At 36.6% G+C, this 25423-nt stretch overlaps 1 protein-coding gene across 2 annotated transcripts in view; it reads right to left on the reverse strand.

The window, feature by feature from the left end:
• Gabrb2 (gamma-aminobutyric acid type A receptor subunit beta2) overlaps positions 1-25423 on the reverse strand; it is a 210653-nt gene that overhangs the window by 89425 nt on the left and 95805 nt on the right. For both annotated transcript variants that reach the window (XM_075941301.1, XM_075941302.1), the window contains exon 6: positions 5607-5689. In XM_075941301.1, the coding sequence (XP_075797416.1) occupies positions 5607-5689 (83 nt within the window). The remainder of the gene's footprint in view (positions 1-5606; positions 5690-25423) is intronic.

Below are 25423 nucleotides of genomic sequence, written 5' to 3' on the forward strand. Positions count from 1 at the left end.
TCCATGCAAAAAGAGTATGTAGAAGTGATAATGTAAAATCCTCAGTCTGAAAGGATGTGTAGACTCCACAAAACAGTATCAAAAAGTACTTGAAATTTTATGTTTTTTTTTTTTTCTGATGGGGATGTTAAACTTAAATGAATCCATCTCATGTTTTAGTGTCTTTCAACAGGCTTCTCTGGAATGATGGATCTCTCATCTGTCTGCTCTGTCATATGAACACAACCAGTGTAACAAAGGAACTGAATTTGAATTTTATTTTACTAAATATAAATTTAATGTTAGAGTGTTGGAGAGATGGCTTAGTGGTTAAAAATACTGACTATTCTTCCACAGGACTCAGGTTCAATTCCCAGCACCCACATGGCAGCTCACAGCTGTATGTAACTCCAAGATCTGACACCCTCACAGAGACATATATGCAAGGCAAAACACCAATGCACATATAATAAGAGCAAATGAATTATTTAAAAAAAATAACTTTATATAGCATATTGGACATCATGATTATATATAATATATTCATAAATATACACACATATATATGTGATAATATTAAGTTATTAAGATTAATAATACTTTGTTATTACAAACAATGTTTATTTAAAGCAGAAATAAATTATCTTCTGCAGTAGATGACTGGTTAAATAAAAGGACATTCCATGGGAAAACAGGTGAGTGGCAAATGAGCAACCAAAATTAGAGATTCTAGAAAAAATTATAAATAAAATGCACAGCTTCCAATAGAAAAAGTTCAGCACTAACAAGCTCTTTTTAATTGCTACTAATGTGGAAGATAGAAATTGATGAATTTTGGTTCAAATTCAAGGTTGACAGATATAGGAGACCCACTATTTATTCAGTGGGAGTTACAGAAAGAGAAAATGTAAAGTAGTGATAATTACAGGTGAAGAAAATTAAGACTTCCTTTTTTTTTTTTAATGGGGAAAAAGGCATTATTGAGTGAAAGGGTTCATAGCCCAGATTAAGATACACCCTTCACATCCAAGGTTATGCTTTCAAATGCTGGGAGAACCTAATAGCAGAATTCTAGTCCAGACATTTAAATCAGAAATAACACCTGCCCCAGGTACTAAAAATGTGCCCGTGAGACTTGTCTACAGGCACTGGTGACTGATATGCATTAACCTAGATCCTAGTCCAACAAAATATCAAACATAGCACGGGTGGGAAGATACTATCTTACCTTCTCCAAGCCTACATAAAATTCAAGGAACTATCAAATCCTAACAGCAATGCCAGATGAATATTGTACGGTGAGTCAGTGATCATTTGTGATGGTCTTGGCTCTTACTTTGATAAATAACTATAACTATGCTTCTCCGAAGATGCACAGGAATATTTTAAATTGAAAATAATTTAAGAATTATTTAAAATTCTGGGTAGCTTTATTACTTAACACATCTCTACCACTCCTTGTCCAATACAGATATAAATAGTCACAAGAACATTCTTTTCTACTGAGCCTTATAAGGAGGAAAAGACTCAAATAGGTTTAGATTTTTTTTTTTGTAAAAAAAAGAGTGCACCTACAGAGGCTCTTATTAGTGTCTTAGTCTGCACAGACCCAACTGTTAAATGTATTCCAATGAGGAAAATATGGGGAAGAAAAGTTAGCTGAGTAACAGTAGACAAGCAGAGAAGTGCACACACGTACACGCACACACATACACACACAGAAACACACACTCAAACACCCAGAAGAAATTTAACAGGGATATGATCTTATCTTTTCCTAAACAGCACTGCTCCCTGAGGTCTATGCAGATGGGCTCTGCAGCGTTACATAAACCAGTGCTGCCGTATCATCCGTTAATTAAATTCTTTCAGCTTTTGCTGGTGCCAACTAACCCTCAACCCACAGCTACTTAGAAACCTTCTAATCTCATCGCTTTCCTAATAAAATAATTTCTTCATGCCCAGTAAATGGTCTTGCAGAATACAGTCACATATTTGATTTTTCCCAGCTTACTTGCTAAGAGCTTTGCTTTAACTTTTCTGACCTAAATTGCTTTCTGGTGTCTGTAGAAGTATCCATTTTTTTCTCTCTAGGTCAGATGTGGACAACTTCCTTAAGAGTTAATAGAGCAGTTATTATTTGAAAGTTGCATACTTCCTTCCAGAAGAATTGTTCCCTCCTTAAGGTAAATGAGTCGAAACAGCCCTAACTCCAGTTTCTTCTACTTCTTCTGCAAGTTGTCTGTTTTATTTATTGTTTACATTTTGCTTCAGTTGTTCTGATTGCTAGCTCTATCTCTTGAAGTGTTGTCTGTTTAATTGAGACCAATGTTCTAGGAGTAATGTGGTAATATCAATGAAGATATTTTCAGGATTAGAGCTGTTGTCTAGAGAATCACTAGTCCAAGATAAGTACAGAAATGTTACCATGTTTACCTCACTTTCTAAAAATATAATAGTGTTGTATGACTAATGAACAATAGTTTGGAGAAGAGCTGCTGCTACTTGCTTAGTTTGATGGAGAAACTATATTAATTACCTGTATTCCAAAACAGCCCTCATTACTACCTCAGTTTAGCCTAGAGACCTTATCTGTTCACTACCTCCTCTGTTCTATGATGTGGGAGTCTTCTGTTTTGTGTTGATTTCATTGGTTAAATAAAGAAACTGCCTTAGACCTTTAATAGGACAGAAAATTAAGCAGGCAGAGTAGACAGGACAGAATGCTGGGAGAAAGAAGCCAAGTCAGGAGTCTCCATGATTCTCCCACCCAACACAGACGCAGGTTAAGATCTTCCCTGGTAAGCCACCTCGTGGGCTACACACATTATTAGAAATGGGTTAGATCAATATGTAAGAGCTAGCCAATAAGAGGCTGGAACTAATGGGCCAGGCAGTTTTTAAAACAATACAGTTTCCATGTAATTATTTCGGGGCATAAGCTAGCCATGCGGGTGGCCTGGTGCTGGGGATTCAGCCCCGCCGCTCATAGCACAACAGTTCTAGAATTACTGACATATTATGAGGTGATGCAGACCTTATAGTTGTTATGACCTAGGTAATCCATACTGACCACCTAGATTCTCAAGACGGATTTCAAGGCTTGATCTAAGTATTCTTTTTTAACTCAATTCATGAAATAATTTATCCTACCAATATTATTTAACTTATAAGAACATTGTATTTTATTCTTTTCATTATATCTCTAAACTTATTATAATGCCTACTAAGTAATTAGTGCCCGATGAAAGTTTAATAAAGAAAATAACTATTGGATGAATGGACAGTGAATTCATTTCTCATGTTCCTTACTCCAAGCTACCTAGTCATAAGTTACACCATCCTTATTGAACGTGATCCAATATACTTATTGTTAACATGTTGATAAATAATAATTATTTAATGGTACTTTTGGGACCATTGTGATTTGAGGGGTTGGAAGAGAAAGAAGGGAGGAGAGAAAGATCAATGAAGAAGAGAGAAAGAAACAAAGATAGAGGAAGAAAAAGAGACGAAAGGAAATGTCTGATGTTTCCCTGGGCTACCGAAAGAAACAATTGGGTAAGGTGGATATTGCCTACATGTCAGGCATCATCTAGAAACTTCTTGATTAAGGGATAGAATTCAGCAAATTATAACAAAGGCCTGCATCAAATATATTGTCAATACAATATTGTATTTCATTTTCTAAAATGATGATTATCTGAGCTGATGAGGGATGGGGGCTTGATCGGGGGAGGCGGAGAGAAATGGGAGGTGGTGGTGGGGAGGAGGCAGAAATCTTTAATAAATAAATAAATTAAAAAATGAATAAAATGATGATTATCTAGATAAATTTGTAATTATCAACTACCTTTAGATTGGGGCATTGAGAAAAGAGATAAGTTAATCTGGCCCATCCAATATCAGTGTCTTTACTAAGACGTACCAATGATCTACAATCACACCAGCCAAATTATTCTGCCTCTTAGGGGTAATTGATACTGGAGAAATATCATTTTTCCTCTTTAGGTCTGTTTCCTGGTTATAAAAACAGAAATATTACCAGCTGCTTCATTTCACAGGACAACCAGAAATAGAAATGAAGAATGTAAACTGAAATGCTGTATAGTGTTAATTTAATAATAGCCATTTCTAGTTGTAAAATAACCCTTGAGTATTTCCTGCCTCACTGTAGCAGGCACTCCTTATTTAAGGAACCAGGTTTTTAAAAAGACTACAGAAGACCTGAATGAAGTTAATCAGTAAGTCTTCCATCTGTGCATAATTATGGTTCATTATGAGCCCAGTAAAATTTCACCTCCAAAATATAATCACAATAAAAAATAAGTGGTACCCAGAAGCAAACTTTTTTCAAGAAATCCTCCCACTGAACTTCTGACACTGCCTAAGAATTTGGTCTTTGAGAAGTATTGTACCATAAGTTAAGTGCACATAACATGCAATGCTGTCCCAAAGATATTTACATAAAATTAATCATTGAAATCTTACAGACAAATTTCATTAACTAGTTTTTTAATGCAAAGAACAAGTTTGGAAGTAATGATGAGTTAGAATATAAGCACGCAATTAGTTTCTTTACAAGTGTGTGTAAATTTAATTATGCCCAGAAACTTTATTTTATAAAGAAGCAAAAATATGCACAGAATTTCATAAATGTTCTATGACTTTTCAGAGCAGTAATTTGGAGTCATGCTGCTTGCCATAGCTAACATTTTTCTCAAAGGCAGAAAACATCCTCAGAGTCAAGTCACTTTGTGTACAGAACACTGGATTAAAATTGTCTACTTCCAACTATGATCTGGGATAAAGTAAAAAAAAAAATTGCTCCAGAGCATTGGTGGAGAAAAATAGATTAAAACTTCTTTTTCCTTGAGCAAGCTAGCTCTTTGTGATGTCTGCATTGCAGAAAGATTACAGAATTCACATTTTAGCCCACCTGGCAAGGCAGATGAAGTCCATGGTGCAAAAAGCAAACACATTACAAATCAAGTTGGCATCCCAAATAAAATAAACACAAGCATACACACAGACACACACAGGAGCACACCTGCCCATACACACAAACCAGTTCTGTTCACTCTACGGACTCTGACCAGCAAGAAAGTAAACTTCCAGCTCTGAAAATACCATTTCAAAGCATAAAGCCAACAAACAAACATCTATGGTTCTACCTTCATTACGCAAGCAGTCCTCATGACCACATTCCACAATAACTTAATAACTGTAATGGATAGCAATGATTAGTTTCAAGGACAATTGAAATATTTCATGACATGCTGTCACCTTCACTTATTTTCTCAAACTTGTTTTTAACACTTTGCACCAATCTCATCCTTTTAATGCCCGAACAGCCTGTGATGTCCTCCCAGGGTATTAGTGTCTTTTATTTTATTGACAAATCACACTTTTCCCTAAATATGTTGCACAGGATTCAGAGATAGGTGTAAGGAGGTAACAGCATTATGGATGAGAGAGGCTGTCCGTGTCTGCCTGGACCATATTTCAAATACTATTCAAACAACTTGGCAAGACCATTGATATAGACACAGGCCTGCAGAGTAGGTCTGTGTCTAAGGTGAACCTCAAGCCAGTACTTTAGTCCAGCTGGATGCTCAGAGACTTACAGCTTTCAATCTCCAATGTGCAGTTTTGTTCATCCAATGGATATCGTCTTAGGTCCATCATGCAGGCAGCTGTAGTTGTGATTCTAGAAAAGAAATGGCAATATCTGTTATTAGTGCTTAAAGCAAGATCAGAAGAGGAAAATAAAACAAAATAAAACAAAAATTAGCATTCTTAGAGATTGATTCCTTGCTTAAGCTTCCATGAAAAAAAGTGAGGCTTCCATTTTTCTTTACAAATCGCCTGCTGACTTCTGAAGAGATTGTACAATGTAAATATCCAAAGGGTCACTAACTACTTGAACCCAAATCACCTACATGTGTTTCTAAGACAATTCTCACAAGCCAGTGTCTTGAAGTGCAATGGTTCTAACTGCATCTCAGGTGACTGGCAATGGTGACAAAAAAAAAAAAAAAACTACTGAGTCTCACATTTGTTTTATTCCATTATTCCTTAAGACTCAAATATACTCTATCAATCTTAATTTGCATTTATCATTTTTCTTACTTTATCAAATCACATTGTACTTTGTAAGCATCATCAACATACAATGCTCATCAGTCTTCTATCTATGTCTGACTCTTCTATCCTAAGTAATCTGATATTCTCTTGGTCACTAGAAAGTGTGTCTTCTTTGTTCTTATATTAGGGAGGATTTGATATGCTCCATTAACATTTAAGTTCTTGGTCATTGTTTCATACTGATATTTGCATTGATGGCCACCAGGAGCCACAAAGCTTCTATTTCTAAAGATTTACAATGTTTCAACACCGTACCATGAAAGAACATAAAGCTATGGACTCAAGTATAAACAACAGTTCTATGCATAGAAACTAACAGAGTGTTGAACACATAGTAGGCTCTTCAAATATGAGTATCTGTTGAAGAAAACTAAGAACAGAAATTAATACTGGATTTGACCAACCTGGGTTTATGATATTGTGATGAGTTCTGAGCTCTGCTAGAAATGGAAAAATGGGGTGGAATGTTGTCCTGGAATAGTCTAGACCAAACTTTCTCAACTGAAATCATACTTTGTGGAGCTAAATGAGTAATCCATGTAGTCTAACTCTGAGTACACACTTAGATGAATTTGAGAATTAACCTACCATGTATACCAGATATATGTAATTTGTTATTTATAATTAGGTTTCTTAACTTTAGTTTTGTTGATTTTGTTTATGACAAAAATGATGCCCAGAATAGGCTTTTTGTTGATTTTTTTCCCGCTACTTAGTGAGTTCTGTTGGTGAATCTTGGTCAATTCTCTACCAACCCATTGTCTGTCTGCTATGAGCCTGTCTCCAGAGCTTCATCTATAGGTCAGTGTAGGAGCTGGACCTCACTACTTTTCCATCTCTCTTCCTGCTTCCATTAGCCACACAAAACATAAAGTAGATTTCATCACACCTCTTTAAACATTTTACTAGTTCATCCACGGGAATCCAAAGTTTTGACTTTTCTTACTGTGTCCCACATACTTTGTTCATCTTCTTCCTTCCTATTATCATCTCTTATTATGTCTTCTTGTGATGTCTGTCAACCTTTATCTTTGTTCTCTCTGCCTACAACATGTGCTGCCCCATGGCCCGCCTCTGTCTTATAGAGTCCTCTTTCCCTATCTGTCACTCAAAAACATGGTCCCGGGAGATGCTCCTCCTGAGCAGCTTACCCAGGGAGATTGCCTTAGCTCATGCTCCATCTTAGCTTTTTCTTCACTAACTTCAAGCAATTACCACAATCTGGAATTAGCTTGCTAATTGTTTTCTCAGAACAGTCTTTTTCTTTCAATAAAATTTAAGCTCCTTATGGGTATAAACTCTGCTCAATTCACTGCAAAGGCACTCAATAAATATCGGCTGAATGAGAAAACACATTAATTTACAATGAGGCAAACAGTTGGATTTGCTCATTATACATTTTTGCATTTGGGAGATAATTTTATTACATTGCTTCTTTTTTAACTTAAAATAGTACTGTGTCTTAGGTTAGAGATGTTCTTTTTATAGTTTTATACAATAAATGGAATTTAATTAATTTAAATTACAGGAGAAGATTATACTAAAGCAATTTTATCAATTGGACTGTTTCAACTAGCAATGAGATTTGCATTATATTTAAATTCTAAGAATTATATTAAAATTAATAGTCACATTTAAATTTTAGTTTAGTCTGACTACATTAATCTTGGATGGATTTTTTTCTTGGCCCACCATTTCCTGTTATAATTTCCATGTAAATTTATAGATTAATGCATTATGACTTGCCACTAACTTATTGATTATGAAAGGAAATAAAATTTAGAAAATGATTTGTTCTGTAAAATGGCTGAATAGATTCCTCTCCTCAGAAACTAGGGGAAATCAGTTACTTCATATGATATATTTAATTCAAAAGACCCAAATGTTACAGGGAACAACTACAACTTCAAAAAATGAAAGAAACAAGTACAGAAAGACAACTGTGTAATTGAAGTGAAGTTTATAATTGATGCTGTAGGTTGTGGTTCACACCTCTGCTGATACATATTCATGGAAATTAACACCCATGAGCTATGCTATATGTACCAAAAAAAAAAAAAAACAAATCTTCCAAGGCTATCACAGGAGGAATGAGTTTTCTAGTGTTTTAAAAATAAAGCAGAAGGAGGTGCAGCTGTAACTGTAGCTCTGTTAGTACAGTGTTCACGTAGCATGCATGAAGTCCTAGGTTCAGTCCCCAGTCCCATAAATAGCAGGAGTGTTGGCAGAGGTTTCTGTCTGTGTGGTCCCACAGCCATTTGGTCCCAAAGAAACAAACAGAGGTCTATATTAATTATAAATTGGTTGACCTATAAGCTCAGGCTTCTTATGAACTCTTACATCACAAATCAACCCATATTTTTTATCTGTGTTATCCACGTTGCTTGGCACCTTTTATCAGTGAGGCATTCTCATCTTGCTTCCTCAGCGTCTGGGTGATGACTGCAGACTGAGCCTTTCCTCCTCCCAGAATTCTCCTATTCTGGTTGCCCCAGCTATACTTCCTGCCTGGCTACTGGCAAATCAATGTTTTATTAAACCAATACAAGTGGCAAACCTTTACACTGTACAAGACCATTATCCCACACTACTTCCCCCCTTTGCCTTCTTTTCAAAACAAGAACTCTAAATCTAATCATCTTTTTTAGCTTTTTGACTACTATTATCCCTAGCAATTTGTAACCATCACTCTAAACAAAGACAAGCATCCATAATTTTTTTTTTTTGATAATGTGGGCATAGTTTTCTAGGCTCCTTCCTGCTGACTGGGGCCCTAATAATCTTTTGGGGACCTAGAGAAAATTTAGGGTTATGGTCAAGTCCTGACTGGAATATTATGTGAGGCTTGATCATTTCAGCCAGTAGTCTTGAGGCTGTTCTGAATATAACTCAGAGGAAACTCCAACAGAAATCTTCTGAAATGTTGGATCATCTGGGCCATCAGCTCTAAAGACCGGAGAGTAAAGCAGTTCCACTTACAGACCAGATTATGGTAACACAGACCTTTAATTCCAGTAGCCACACTAGTTACCATAAAAACTGGGCAGTGCATGCCTTTAACTATGGTGGCACATGCCTTTAATCCCAGCCTTAATATATATATATATATATATATATATATATATATATATATATATATATATATATATATATATATATATATGAATGAATGCCAGGGGAAAAAATAAAGCTCTCAGATGCAGTCTCATTCTGCGATTCCTGGAGACAGAATCGTCACCTCAGACTGAGGTTGACGTAAGAGCCAGAGGCTGATGTTTGCTTTTCAGAGCTTTAGGTTAAACCCCAGTTTTTAACTATAAACTTTTATTTAATCATGCTTCACAGGAGCTATGACTGAAGAAAAGAATCAGCAGTTTAAGATCAAAAGTGGTGAGTTTAATACCAGACTGAGGTACACACACTGTCTTGACAAAAATAAGAGGAAGTAGAAGGTGTTTTTCTCACAATATCCTCATTATCTATTCCTTTTTATTATATACTTTTTTATTTTACTATTTTTTTCAATATTATTACTCAGAAAGCTAACAGATCTTTTAAATATTTTACATTTAGTGTTTGCAAAGTATTTTTGTCTTCTATGGCAGTAAAATCAAAATGCTTGGACCAAAAGTATCCATTTTAACTTTATCATGTCATGAAGGACTGGTAGCATAAGCCAAGTTCCTGGCATCCTTTGACTAATGGAAACACTTGCCAACCAAGCAGGCTGTGAGCTGACAAAAGGAAGGTATTTTTTAACATAAAAGGTGATCTGCAATTTTTGTTATTAATCTGCCTATGAGCAGATATTGAGACAACTCATTTCACTGCAGAGCTGAAATTTTTGCCCCAAATGAAGAAATGTAGGATACTTCACATGTCCATTACCAGCATGGCAGAACTATATATATATATATATATATATATATATATATATATATATATATATATATATATATACTAGTTACACCAAGAAGATACGGAACATTGATATTCCATATGTTTATATATTTGAAACCTGGATCTGTCCCAAGTGCTCGAGGAGTTATGGAATCAGCCTTGGTTTTCAATCAAAGCAAACAATCAGCTCACCTTTACTGAAAGTACCTTACTTACTTGTAGAGAATCTTCAAAAATCTAATTGTAGACACCTTCTATAGAGCTGAACTCTTTCGAATAACAAACGTTTTTCTTAGAAATGTCTGTGCTCTATTTAGACTAAGAGATCTCTGATAAAGTTTTCACTACTTAGTCATTAGCAACTATCTTCCTATAATGCTTTGTGCTATCAAATACTAAAATAGAGCAAGAACACAAATATCTAGCTTATCTTAAGGATCCACAAAAGGCATTTATAAATCAAGAAATATAAAAGCTAACCCAACCTAATAAAACCCTTGTATCAAAGCACTAATTGATACTTTTAAATTCTAAGAATATATGCATATCATTTAAAGTATTGATATAGTTAAAGATAGCTATGTAACAGAAATAGATGTCCCTTTTCCTTTTGCAAAATGACTTGGAATCACAATCAATGTGGCACATCTTAAACCTTCCAGTGGAATATTTAGGACATTTTGGAGTAGAAAACACGGTCACATGTGTACAACCTATGGGAAATTGGGTGGGATTTCAAAGAGAGATTGAGGGTACATGAGTGAATCCATTTTTAAATAACCTGAATTCTTTAATAGATTATGTTATACTTATTCCTCAAGAAAGATTATTTTTATTCACTTTTTGTATGCTTAAAAAATATCAAGTATCTTATTCTGAACTACATTTTGTTCTAATGAACACTGTGGGTTTATTTGCTCAACAAATACATTTACTCAAAACCCACAACCAATTATAACTGCAAGGAAAAATGAAGACCTAATATTAGTATGCAAAATAAACAGAGGAAAATGAAGGATTTTAAAATCGGGAAATGGAGAGATGGCTCAGAGTTAAGAATGTATGCTTCTCTCGCAGAGGACCTGAGTTCAGTTCCTAGTAGTCATATCTAGCAGCTGACAACTACTTGTAGCTATAGCCCCAGGGGTTCCAGTGTCTTCTTCTGACCTCTGTTAAACACTGTACTCCTAGGCAAATACACACACACACACTCACACACACACACAAACAATTAAATTGAAAATAAAATCTTTAACAAGACCAATTATCCCAAATATGTGTCAATGTGAATTTTGAGGTTTTCAAACAAATAAGAAATTTCAACATGGAGAAATTCCAAATTTAAGCATTAGGATATTAACTCAAATTATAAAATATTCCAAAGAACTCCTATGACTCTCTTTCCAAAAATATCTTTTAAAACTGCTTTGTTGCTGTCCTACTGTATTTGAAATCATTCTGGAGCTTATGGCCACTCTCCATGAAATACAAAATTGATCTTTTATATAACTCATATTCAATAGGCTCTCACTTTTTTCTTAAGTAGAAAGAATATAGATAAAGGAGGTGGACGAGTTCTTAAGTAGAATTCAAATGCCAACTACCACACATAATTAATTGATCAATTACTGAGAAGTTATAGATACTATTGGTGCTACGTAAACATTGCATCTCATTTGAGTCTAATTATTATTGTCATCGTACAGACACAGGAGAGTGGACTGTAAATGGCAGAGAAGGGATTTTGATGTCAAATAATTGACTCCGTAGTCCATATATTTGAGTTGGTAATGTAACTAGGTAGATAGATGACCTTGACAATGTGTTCTTGGTTTCTTGGGAGTCTGATGCATACACCCAGAATGAGCTTCCAAGTTCTGGGATCCTGTATTCATACGTTCATGATGTGACCTTGGAGATGGTGTAATTTTGTTTTACCCACATATGCAAATGCTGCGTTTCACAGATGTTTATTGTTTTGCTCCATTTTATAGATAGGCCCACCTCCAGAGAAGCAAACACAAGCCTCTCCTTAAGGAGTCCCAGTTAATACTCTCTCTCCCTGACTGAAGATCCTCCTCAGCCCCTCCCCACTTTTTGCGCCTTTCTAGCCATTCTAGCGGCCTTGAGCTTACATTAAAACCTCTTAGACTCTTGCATAATTGTTTTTTAAAAACTCTTTAGAAGTCCTCATATAGAGTCACATGCACTACTACACTCAACTTTGTAATCACCCAAAAAAAGTAAGATTGCTGGCAATCATGTTCGCATTTGATAAATCGTGCATTTCAGATCAGAGCTATTTGTACTCTGCTGCAGATGTTTGGCCTTCTGTGACTCCTTCATTTTCTGAAATCTTATGCTCCGCGAAGATACTGTGACCATTAAAGGGCTACCCAGGTCTCTGCCACAAACACAGACACTATTATGAAAGACATTTCCTGAAATAGCCTGCTTCTGCAGTGCAACCAGAAGCCTGCAGCAAAATCTCATTGATTGAGTATGTAAACCCCGGTTCAACAGCAACATTAATACGGCTCAATGTAGATTATGTGCCTTTGGTTTGCTCTCTCTGTTTTCCCCCATTTTTCATGTACTACATTCTTGGTGGTCTCACCTACAAATTCTATGCTTATCTCAGAGGCATCTTTTCTCTTTCTCAAATTTTTCTCAAGAGAATTAAGAGACATAAGGAAAAGTAATTATCCCCATGTCTTGGATCATTGATTCACTAAAATCTGACTTTAGAATACAATAAGGGATCGAATGGACCTATGATTTCTTTAAAAACTGGGGAGACTAGAATAAAATTTTGAATTCTGAAGTATTTTAAAATTGAGCTTTATTTACAATTTGAAATAATGGTTCAATATACTGGGTGCTTTTGACCTTATACCTATGAAAATAATCTTTTAATCTTTTTTCCCCTGTGTAACGTGTAAGAAACCTATCGTTTCAGTACAATTAATCAGTTTCATCCCCATATTTTATTATTTATTTATTCACTCACTCATTCATTCATTTGTTTAGAGATGGTGTTTTCTTATGTAATCTTAGCTAGTCTACAAATTGTTATGTAGACCAGGCTGTCCACAACGTCAAGGAGGGCTGTCTCTACCTCTGGATTGCAGGAATTAAAGGCTAACAGCTGTGAGCCACCACAGCCAGCTCATCTAATTTTTAAAAATAGCTCACAGATGTTGTCTGAGGACTTGCCTGTGACAGATCAAAGTACTGGGTCTCTTCACTTCTTTCTGGTCCTTCCCAAGTACATCTTAAAAATGCAAAATACACATGTGGAAGCTTCCCTTTGTTTTGCTGATTTCACCCCCTAGCCCTAATCCCCAAACTTGGTGTCCTTGAAAATCAGCCTGTTTTAACTCCCCAACCCATTCTAAGTGTGGCTGTCTGGGACAAGGAATGGAAAGGAGGACATGAAGCTGAGATCAGAGGGAAGTTAAAAACCAAACAGACTAGGTTCATTCTTCACTGGACCCATGGCCCATCCAGTCCTCCCTCCTCCTCCGAAAAGTGAATCCTAGGGAACTGATGGCAACCTGCTGGTCCTATGTTGTTAGGGAGGGGGTTTGCCTCTTTGTAAACAGGCCTTTTATTGCCTCCTCAAATTATCCCATTTTCGATGTGCCATCTGTTTCCTGTTGGTTTCTTGACTGATAGAATACATTATAGAAATGTATTTAAAATCAGAGGCGCTAACAGATACGCTGACAAAAATTAGAACAGTTTCTTTCTGGAGTTCTTTGCCTTGAGAATTTGGAGATACAATAATGAATATTCCTTTCCCTTCTTAAATGAGATCCTTCTCCCTTGTCACTCTGTTATCCATTCATCAGAGACCATGTAAGAAGACTTCTTCCACCGTCCAGCTAACATGGTCCTCCTCGCTGTCCACTACTCACCTATGTTTATTTTCCTAATAATATTACCACTATTAGTATTTTGTCTGTTCAATGGCAGGGAGTTTTGCTTTTTCCTTAGCAGACTTGGCAATGTCTAACTAAGATTGGGTTTCTGGAAGCTGAACCTAAGAGGTATTTATTTGCAATCATCAACTATATGGGGAAGCTAGATGAGGGTTTGTACAAAGGAAGACCTCAAATTGTGTCTATGCAGCATGGCAGCAATCCCAGCACAGCTGCTGTCCCAGGGAAACTGCTAGAATTTCTTTAGTCAGACTGAAGAGATGCTTAACCTGTCTCTCATAGCCTAGTGTGTCCCCTATACTTTCAGGCAAGCATGACAGAGCAGATGAAACACATTAGGCTAATTTTTCTCCTTCCCTCACTTTCTCCAACTCTCTATAGATAGCTTGCTGAGTTTTTAAGGCTGAAGATTCTACGTGACCTCATTGCTAACATACCATCAAACATAGTTCCAGGCACTGCGTCTGCACCTGTGATGCGCTGTCATATACACTGGTGATTCATTTCCAATTCCAACAGAAGCTGCCCATGTCACCATCTCAGGGCTGCCTGCTACCCCACCTCGACAGCAAAAGAAAAATTTCATCCACACAGTAATATTACTATTTCAGAGTGTCAGTCTTATGTAGAATAGGTGGAAAAATGTGTTGTGGGATGCTGCTTAATACAGGTTGTAGCCACACATGTGTATTAGAAGTACAATTTAAGCTGTTATGATTGTGGCTTATGCAATCAAAAGAAAACTTGAAGATATGATACCCAGCACTTCAGATGCTACATAGAAATAAATACTTTGTTTTATGTTATGGGCTGAACTACAAACTAGTATAATGCTCCTGAAGGATTATTTGACCACAGCAAGTAAAACCTACTAAAAATATTAACATCTGCTACTGAATGTAAACTAGTGAATTAGTATGAAAAGCACACTGATATATAGAGATGTTGAAAGAAATTTGTCATTTGACAGAACAGCAAGGCTTTTGCACTTAAATAAGGCTATGGAGATGAATTTTGATCTAGACACATGATATGGTAAAATAGCAAAGAATAGAAAACACAGAGAAAGTTTTCTTGATAAAAGAACCGAAAGCAATTAGAAAAGCAGTCTAGAAAATATAAGTTGGCATGCATCTAAAAAATTACATCATAACAGGAACAGTGAAGATGACATCGATTGTTATTTTATGTTTCACAATTGTCTTGTTTCTAGAATGAATAGGCATCATTTTTCTTTTTGATAAATGTTATAAAGACAATTTTCTCTGTTTGGGCCTCCGACAGCACTGTTCCTGACTCTCAACTGAACTCTTTCCATCTGACTTTTGCTTATGCATGAAACACTTACCATATTCCATGGGTGGAAGATGGTGTACTTGCAGTGCGTGTAGACTGCATATCACTAAAATGTTTATGGGAAATCCGTCACATAATTATGGGTTCTTAAAGCAGGAAAGAGGTTTAAGTGACAATTATACAAATGCCATTTTGGCAACCGAGTCCTCCCTGAGATCTCTATAACTATTGTTCTAATGAATCTCCAGGGACTTGGAACCCAAACTCTCTGAAAGGAAACCATTTGGAAAGTTGACTACCAGAAAATTTTTTTCTCTATATTTAACACAAATTTGAATTTCTTTAATTGTAAATTATTTATTCATGTACTTTTCAGTTTTGATCTAGGAAGTGTTCTTATTTTTCTTTTTTACAGAGATTCTTGACAGTTTATAAGATCTGTTCTCATGGGAGCTGTCAATCACTTTCATGTTCGTTTCTTATTCTGCCATTATGTGTAAAAGGCCTTTATCTGTTGCCAAATGAGTAAAAATTTCACTATATTTGATTCATGCTCTCAAGTTTTATTCTTACCTTTTAAGCCCATCAAGATTTCACATTGATGCACTGTTTATACTTATAAAACAGACTATGTTTTTCATGGGGGAAAAATGTAATGCCAATATTTTCTTGACAAACTGTCATTTCTTTCCAAGTTAAGAAGTAGTGGAGGCTTAGATATATTGAGATTCACATCATTGCTAATATAGATATAATATATACTTTGTATATAAATAACTTAAGTATAGAGTGGAGAGTGTAGTTTCACTCCTTAAAATGTTTGATCAGCATACACAAAGCTTGTTCTACCCTAGAACTGTATGGAGAGGACATTGTGATACCCTTCTGTAATTCTAGAGTGCAGGAGATTGAGACAGGAGGATCCCAAGGGCAAAGTCGCTCTTGGCTAAGTAGGAAATTCAAGGCCAGCCTAGGATACACAAATACCTGCCAAGCAACTTTCACATATTAGGCCACAAGTTTTGTTTTTGTAATTTTTAAAAAGCATTTTGTATAAAGGAAGTGATCAGAGATGAGTGCAAAGAAGCATGAAAAAATATTCATCCCTTCATCGTTAGTGATAACGTGGAGCTTGGTGCTTGAGACAAAGCAAACCTCTCATCTACACAGACACAGATCAGATAACAGAAGGTGGAACTTTGGCAGCTTTGGAGCTGATAATTCCTTGGCTAAAGTCATGATTTTTGCCTCTTGCTGTATGTTAGTGAACAGTTTAAGAAGAAATTCTTCTTGGATAAAAAAAATGTTCTCCAAGCCCAAATACATCATCCTGTGGGGAAGAACCACTCTGCAAAGCAGTAAGCATGCTTGCTTCTGATCTGTAAAAGTTTTCACCCACTTAGAAAGGTGGAATTTTTCATTCTGAAAAGTGGGAAGGTGTGTGCTTCTAAGAAACTGTAATTAAGAAAGCCTGTTATTACCCTCTAGCAGCGAGATTGGGACCTGTTTCTGGTGTATGAGCTGGCTTTGGGGAACCTACTCCCTATGAGTATGTCTCACCCAACAAGGTTGTTGCAGGGGGAGGAGCTTGGTCCTGCCTCAACTTGATATTCCATGCTTTGTTGACTTCCATGAGAGACCAGCCCCTTTCTAAAGAGAGGAGGAATGGATGCAGGGCAGGAGGGAGGGTATGAGAAGAGATGAGGGAAGGAAAATGTGGTTGGAATATAAAATAAAAGAAAAAAATATTCACAAAACTGGATTCCGAAAACCTTAAGATTTTTTTAATAATTAGGTTGCTATAGATACATTTAATTAAAAGTAGATTGCTTTAACCTATCTTTAAGTTATAAAAAAAAAGAAAGAAAGCCTCTTACAACTTCTGATTTAAGAAAAACAACAGCATGTGTTAAGTTTTATTATGGAATAAATCCAATGCTGATACTTTCTCCAAAAAAATAAAAAATGTCTAATATGAGGGTGTTTAAAAACAAGAGAAAAAGAGGGGAAAGTTGCCATGTGTTCAAACGATGACTCAACTTGCAATAAACATACCTCAATAAGAAATTAATTAAAGTAAAATGAGATGAGGCATACAAAAAAGAGAAGTAGGACTCAATATTAGGAAGGATTTAAAGAGACAGAAAAGGTTCACAAATAGAGATTTAAAAAAATGTAAGGCACCTGTGTTTCTCCTACATGATTGGCTGAGGCAGGATGATTGCCATGAGTTTGAAGTCAGCCTAGGCTACAAAATGCTTAGTTTTAGGCCATCCTGGGCCACAGGGTGATATTGTGGGAACCAGAAGATAAAAGAGTTCACTGTAAGGCTGTGTTTTGTGGCAACATGAAAAACTACAACCTTAAAGTCTCACTATGACTGCCTAAACATGAGCTGAAAAAAAAGACAAAAATAGACATGCCAAAATAGACCAGGGAAGCCTGTGAGGCCCAAAGACTACAAAAACTATAGTCAACTAAGACATACTGGGAATGGGAAAAAAAATGTATTCCCTAGAGAAGATCACACCAATTGGTTATCCAATAACAACTGACCAGCCTTAAAAACATACATATAGGCAACTTTATACATATACATATACTGAGCAGGTGGTATTTAAGAATATCATCCATATTCATATAAATAGATGTATTACATATGCAACAACAATTAATAAAAAAAAAGAGGCCATAACTTTGAAAGAGAACAAGGAGGAGTAAATTGTAGGGTTTGAAGGGAAGAGAGGAAAGAGGAAAATGGTGTAATTATATTATAATCTGAGAAAATACCCCCCATGTAAAAGAGGACAAAAAGTATGTTGATTAACATATTCATGTTTTGAAATTACAACATACAGTAAAGTCACTAAGATATTTGAACTCATTATGAAAAAGACATAATGAGACAATTTTCACATTTTACCCTTAGAAGAAGGGATAATTAAAAACAGATGACATCAGAAGAGAAAGTTATGAGATATTGATTTCAAAAAGGCAGCTCTATTTCACCCCAGTATGGGATGGAAAGAGAGTTGAAAGAAAAGGGAGGACTACAACGTTAAAGAACAATTGTCCTGATGAACCTTTCCTCGCTCTCCATCCTGTTTCTGTGTTTGCTGTAATTCTGACCCTTTTTTTTCTTTCAAAAGAGAAGAAAAGATAGATGGCCTCATGATTTTTTGAAGTGCTACTGGATATTTCATCTTTGCATACTGTGGATTCCTGCTGTAGCAGGAGAAGCTCCTTGGTCCTAACTTCAGACAGGGAAGACTGATGAATAACACAGGCCTCCATTCGTGTGGAGGGCTCAGTGGAGCAATGATTAGTTGTTTATATGATCCACTGTGGACAAAACAGAAAGGTTTGCTCATAAATTTTACCATGAAGGGCACGGAGGATTTAGGTTAAAGAGAAGGATGACTCTGCCGATAGCAGAGCTGTAAATGATGAGATGGCTCTCCAGGGTGGATGAGGCTTCTTTTCCTGGAGATGATGTGTAAAGAACAGGCTCATTTGTCAAGATGATGGGATAGGGGAACAACTCATGTTGATACTAGGATAATCTATATTTTCAGTTGATGTAGATAGCCTCTCTACATGTTAATTTCTAGATTCTGAAGCAAATGTGTAGAGTATTTGAAGCCACAGCATATATTGGCTAATTTGATCTTCACTGAATTTTAGCTGAAGAAAGTGGGAGGTACTACTGAAATGGGTCAATGCAACAGCATATCTAAAGGTTTAATATAGCTCTTAATATTAAAGTATTTTCTGACAACAATAGCTAAGGGGCATTCTGACAAAATTGGATTTCATATTTTATGGAAGAAGGTCATTGGTTAAGTAATAAAGAAACTGCTTGGCCTCATAGGTTAAAACATAGGTGGGAGGAGTAAACAGAACAGAATGCTGGGAGGAAGAGGAAGTGAGCTCAGAGGCCATGCCCCCCTCTCCCGAGCAGATGTGATGAAGCTTTGACCCAGGATGGACGTAAGCTAGAATCTTCCCGGTAAGAGCACCTCAGTGCTACACACATTATTAGAAATGGGCTAGTCCAGGTGTGAGAGTTAGCCGAGAAGTGGCTAGATATAATGGGCCAAGCAGTGTTTAAATGAATACAATTTGTATGTTGTTATTTTGGGGCATAAGCTAGCCGGTGGCGGGACCTGGGTGGCAGGAACGCAGCCCGCAGCTCCCTTCAACACATATTTCATGTGCATTTCAGTATTCTTGTTGGAGTTTCTAATTAGTTATGGCAGTTGTGGTAGAACACTACAATGCTGTTAATGAGTAATTGTTTCTGGATTAATTATTTGTAAGTGATTAAGATGCATTGTATCCCTGCTGCACAACAGATTCCACATTTGTTTTCTCTGTAGCCTCCTTGCCTTTCCCCAGTGTCCTCTCAAAGGGAGATCAGATTGCCATTACCTGAGACAAACAAGGAAAGACTAACTATCCAATGCTTAACATCCTCGAGAGAAACACCAGACAACAAGAGAGGCTGCTATTCCGATGTTGATAGAAGAAAACAGAGTGATAAACGACACTAAGATCACAACAATTAGAAATTCCTTCTACATAGGACACAAAACAACATATTCCTTGTTTATTTTATTTTTTTTTTCTGAGACCAGGTTTCTCTGTAGCTCTGGAGCCTCTCTTGGAACTAGCTCTTGTAGACACAGCTGGTCTCAAACTCACAAAGATCTGCCTTCCTCTACCTCCCGAGTGCTGAGATTAAAGGCGTGTACCACCACCACCCAGCTATGTTCCTTGTATTTATATTTTCCTTCCTGGAAACAATTATAAAATAGGAGCTTTAAAACGGAAGCATTCTGTTATAGGGATAATCAGCAATTTTTCAACTGGCATTAAGACTTCTGTGGTATAAGAGGGAAGAAACTCATGCTTGGTCAAGAATCTTTGGTGATGAAGTTATAGACCGTATGACTACTACTTTGAAAATGGAACCTCGTAACAAGCTGCCTTCTAAATACTATGTATTCATAGATTGATACAGCTTCCACCCCTCATCACAACTTATTTATGCAGTATTAATACAAAGGCTCAAAACTCATCAAATGACAGGGGAAAGTGTCTGTGCAGGACTCAGCCCTAAACGTGACACTAGTTTCATGCGTCCTCCACCAAGACTCAGGCAACATGTGAAAACATTGATGACATGAATGCAAGAGCTGAAGGTTGGGAAGATGGCGGAAATTAATGCTTTTTGAACATGAACCAGTTATTGTACACACGAACTCACAGTAGCTGAGGTTAACTGCATAAGGCCTGTCTGTGTAAGAAGAAGCCAGTCTCAGCACCAGGAAAAGCACTCCCATACAGCTAGCTAAGGAGTGCTTCTTTGTTGATAGATGTTGGGGGTGGTTAGGTTTTTTCAGTGATGTAGCCCATTGTAGACTGGTAATGCTACAGGCCATGATGTGCTACACTCTTGTGCATATGGGCAAAACTGTTTAGACTCAGATGATTCTAAATTAAACACACACATGCAAACACACACACACACACACACACACACACACACACACACACACACACACACAAAGACATGCACTTGGAAGATGTTGGGGGACCTGGGAAAACTTGTGAAATAATGGATGGGTAGATATGATCTAAACACACTGTACTTATTATATATAAAATAACTAAGACTAAATTAGAAAATAAAAGAACATATTATTATCTTTAAAGGTGCTATAAAAATAACTTTTATAATTGGATTTGTTCTGAGGTCTGCTGCTAAAGAGTCCTGGCTATAATCTGAAATTATATAATTGAGAAAATCAAGCTTTTGAGTCTAAGTGGCAAACCCTGATTGGCAGGCAGTTGGAGGTGACAGAAGACCAATCTAAATCTCCTTAGAAGTGAAGAGTTTATCCTGGACAGTGTGCACGAGTGTGAAGCAAAGGCCAGGACATCTGTGAGCTTTCAGAATAACCTTAATTTTACTAATTAGTGTCCTCAAAATTTTAATTTCACTTGATTATAGTCTTAAAGTAAGTAGTGGAGTAACTGAAATGTAAAAAAAGAAAAAAAAGTAACAGCTTCCAAAGTATGCAGTAGTGAATTCAGAGACTCACGGCCAAGCAAGATGCAAAGAATAAGTAATAATTTTGAAACAGCTGATTTAGACTACTCTCTATAATGCCCACTGAAGAGGGGGGTTAGGAAATGCTTAAGAGCTATGAAGGCATAAGAAATGCCTAAAAATGGGGCAAAGCGCTGAAAACTGCAATTCTCTAGACTTAATGCAACCATTGTAATCATCAACTCACAGTAACTAGTTATTTGCACTCGGACCACACAAAACCAGTCCTATCAACATCGGATAAGGACAAAAGGGCCCCACATTTATTTCTGAACTTCCAGTTATCCTTAATTTTTGGAGAAGGGGAATTATTTTCTCTACCTATGTACACACTGAAGAGCTCTCCGGAACCAACAGATAATTCTAAATCCGTGTTCTCTCAGATGTCACTTGTAAAACACAGAGACACACAATATAAGATGAACAGGAATGAACATGAGGCAAATATTTGTGGGGATTGGGAAAGCAGACACAGATGGTTGAGCAGGGGCATATGAACGCGGTTACTATGCGTTGTGCTTGCCTTGTAGATGATAAATTAGTTTTAAAAATTAAAAAAAAAGCCCAAACTAAAATATATTGGCATAATAATTCCTATTGTTCACAGAACATATGAGTAAGTATGTATAAGTCTAGCATGATTTATATTACATTTTTCAGTTTTAATCAAATGACTAGGTCTATGACTTATTGGCACATTGCACAGTTTCAGAAAATAGAAATATCTACAGGAAGTCTCAGACTTCTAGAATGTGGACCTTGCTCACTGGACAGCAGTGGGCTAGCGAGGAGACTGTTCATAACGAATCTCAATAAATGTTAGTAATTTTTAAGTTGACTGGCTCAGATATTTTATCAAAATAATGGAAAATTAACACAAATACATGCATTAACAAATTAGACCATAATACTCAAGGTGATATAGCAAAATAATTTTTATGAATTTGTTTGCAATTTGACATAATTCTTTGAGTGATATTACCCATTACCATAGGAAACAATGGGACTTATGCTAATTTTTTCTCATTATGATCTATTGATGATTTTTCAATTAAGCATTCCTTCCACTTTATTAATTTCCAGAACTATTTATTGACTTTTTATTATTTTCCTACCCCCTGAAAGATAAATACAAATAAATATTATACTTAAAAGCATACTTATCACAGTTATTTGTCATTGTATATGCTTAAACATAAGTATCATATGGAAATTTGTCAAGTTTTTAAAATAATAGTTGTATTTCAGTGGGAAAAATTACAGCTTTTCTTAATATATATGCCATGTCTATCCAAAGGCAAAATGAGTAAATTACTATCAAACAGCTATTGCCAGACTATCTCAACCAACTTCGCCTTCACTGAGCTGAAATCCTAAGGAAACAGGCAACACACAAAAATCATGAAGACTAATTAACTGACTAGAATTTCATGATGTTGATTGCTGGGATATTATAGAAAAAGAGGCAAATAATCTTGAACTATCTTTGGTCCCCTTAACAGAAATTCTTCCTCACATCCATATCTAACTTAATAACCTTTAAATTAGCAGTTAAAATAATTAGAAATCATCAATTTCTCAGATCACTAGCTTCTACTAGTACAATAGTAAAGAATTTCATCAAATGACATCAAAACCCAACAGCCAACTTACCCCTTCTTTGCTGTAAACTACATGATGTAATGGTGTATTTAAAAAATGCCTTGATTTCTGTTCTGTGACTATAAAGGTTCATGTAACTGCAGTGAGAGTGTTATTTGGGGGTAACCTAAATCCAGACACTTGCACTTGGTTTACAATACATGATCTAAAATACATGGGCAACAAAGAGTGAATATTCCATATTGTTTTGGGGGGTCTCCAGGTTACCTATGGGCAATATCTCAAGAACAAGTATTTCACACACCTCACACTGAGTCTTTAGTTTGATAAGCTCTGGCTTCTAGGAAAATCATGACCCCCGTGTAAGGTAACCTCAACTAAGGTCTTGTGTGTGTGTGTGTGTGTGTGTGTGTGTGTGTGTGTGTCTGTGTCTCTGTGTGTGTGTGTGTAGCTGAGAAACTGAAAGGTTCCTATATGGCTTTCAAACATACATAGTTTTAGCCATCCTTTCCCTCGTCCTTTCCTCTGCTCTAACACAACTTTTTAATAATCCTCACTGAAGACTTTCGAAAAACTAAAAAACTTTTACGGATTGACACAAGAAGTGCACTTGAACATCCCTCTCATGATTCTCAGGGCTGAATTCAGCCGATGAACCGAAAAAATTAACATCACACCGTCAAATACTTAAAATAATTCCATTTCTCAACTAACAGTCTGGAATGAACACTTCAGAAAATGACAAGGCAATGATAAATACTATTTGTATTTATCACCTAAGAACTCCAAGGTTGTGAGTATTTTCTGAGTCATAAAAGAAATGGCAAATGCAAATTTGAGCGTGTGTTTCTCTGATTAAAACTCATAATGGTTTCCCTTGCTCTAAAGATGAATTTCAAGCACATGACCATTGTCCAGAACAAACTCTTCCACCTGCTCTCACCTGTGTCATTTCTCACAGCTCACGCTCACCGTCTGTAGGGCAGCCACTGCAGTCATTTTTCCCTAACTACTCAGTTTTCATTTGGCATGTACACTCTTTCCTCCTTGAGAGTCTTCTTCCCCTGTTATCCTCAACTTCTACTTCATTTGAATAGCTCCAATTCTTCCCTTAATTGGGTTTGCCCGCAGTATTGCCCCCAACATGCGACACACACATGAATGTATGCATGCACCTCATGATAACTACATAGCACATGTTTTTGCATATGTCTCTATCAGACAGGTAGTAGGGCTGGAGAGAAGACTCAGTGGCTAAGAGCTCTGCCTGCTCTTAAAAAGTCCCGACTTCAATTCGCAACAACTGCGTGGTGGCTCACAACCACCTGTAATGTGATTTGGTGCCCTCCTGAGAGAGAGACCTGGTAAGTTGTCCTCATCAAGTTAGACCATGAAACCCAATATGGACAAGTTCAACAGAGCCGCCATACACAGGCTGCCCATGCATGCTTTAACATAGCCAGGGCAAAAATTTCTTTCATTTTTTTTCCAGCAGGTGTCTGAGGTAGTTATATCCAAAGACAAATGATATATTGTGAAGAGGCCTGATAGGGAGACCTAGAAACCAGTTATGGTGAATCACTCTTTTAAATATACTTTTAATTTATTTTTATTATATGTATGAATGTTTTGCTTGCATGTACGTATGTACATCATGTACATGCTTGATGGCTAAAGAATTCAAAGGAGACTAACAATTCCCTGACATTTGAGTTACATACTCACATTTGTGAGCTACCATGTGGATGCTGGGAATCAAACCCAGACACTCCATAAGAGTAGCAAGAACTTAACTGCTGAGCCCACTATCCAGAACATGTACTGCTTGGTTTTCATGGTTGACTAGACACAATCTAGAACCATTTGTGAAGGGAAGCTAGGTGAGGAATTGTTCCGAGTAGGTTGACCTATGTGCCTATGGGAAAGTGAGGTGATCTGTAAACTGTGGGTGTCACCATAAAACAGAACGGGAATTCCAAACTGTGTAAGAATGGAAAAAGTGATCCCAGCATTACGGTGCATGCGTTAGTTCATTGCTCTCTGATCTTGACTGTGGGTACGGTGGCATTGGCTACTTAATATCCTGTTGCCATCATTTCCCCACATTGGTGGACTGTAACTTAGGTTGATGAGCCAAATCAATCTTTTCTTCTTGAGTTGCCTATATCAGAGTGTTTTATCACAGCAATGGGAAAGGCAACCAAGATACCACGTAATCAGGACCATACATTCAGAGTCATACAGAGCTCTCTCCACATGGCTTTTTCCATGCCCTTTGGTCAATTAGGTCAGAAGCTGGTTTACTAACAAATACAGTGACTCCCATAAGCCCACACTTAACAACCTTAGAATATTCGTATCTACCGTTAGTGACTAATAGCTGGTATTTAGTCTAAGATAGTTTTCTTTCCTCTTAAAAGAAAGAAAAGGAAAAGAGTTG

This window comes from Microtus pennsylvanicus, chromosome 11 (assembly GCF_037038515.1).
Source record: "Microtus pennsylvanicus isolate mMicPen1 chromosome 11, mMicPen1.hap1, whole genome shotgun sequence".
NCBI lineage: Eukaryota > Metazoa > Chordata > Mammalia > Rodentia > Cricetidae > Microtus > Microtus pennsylvanicus.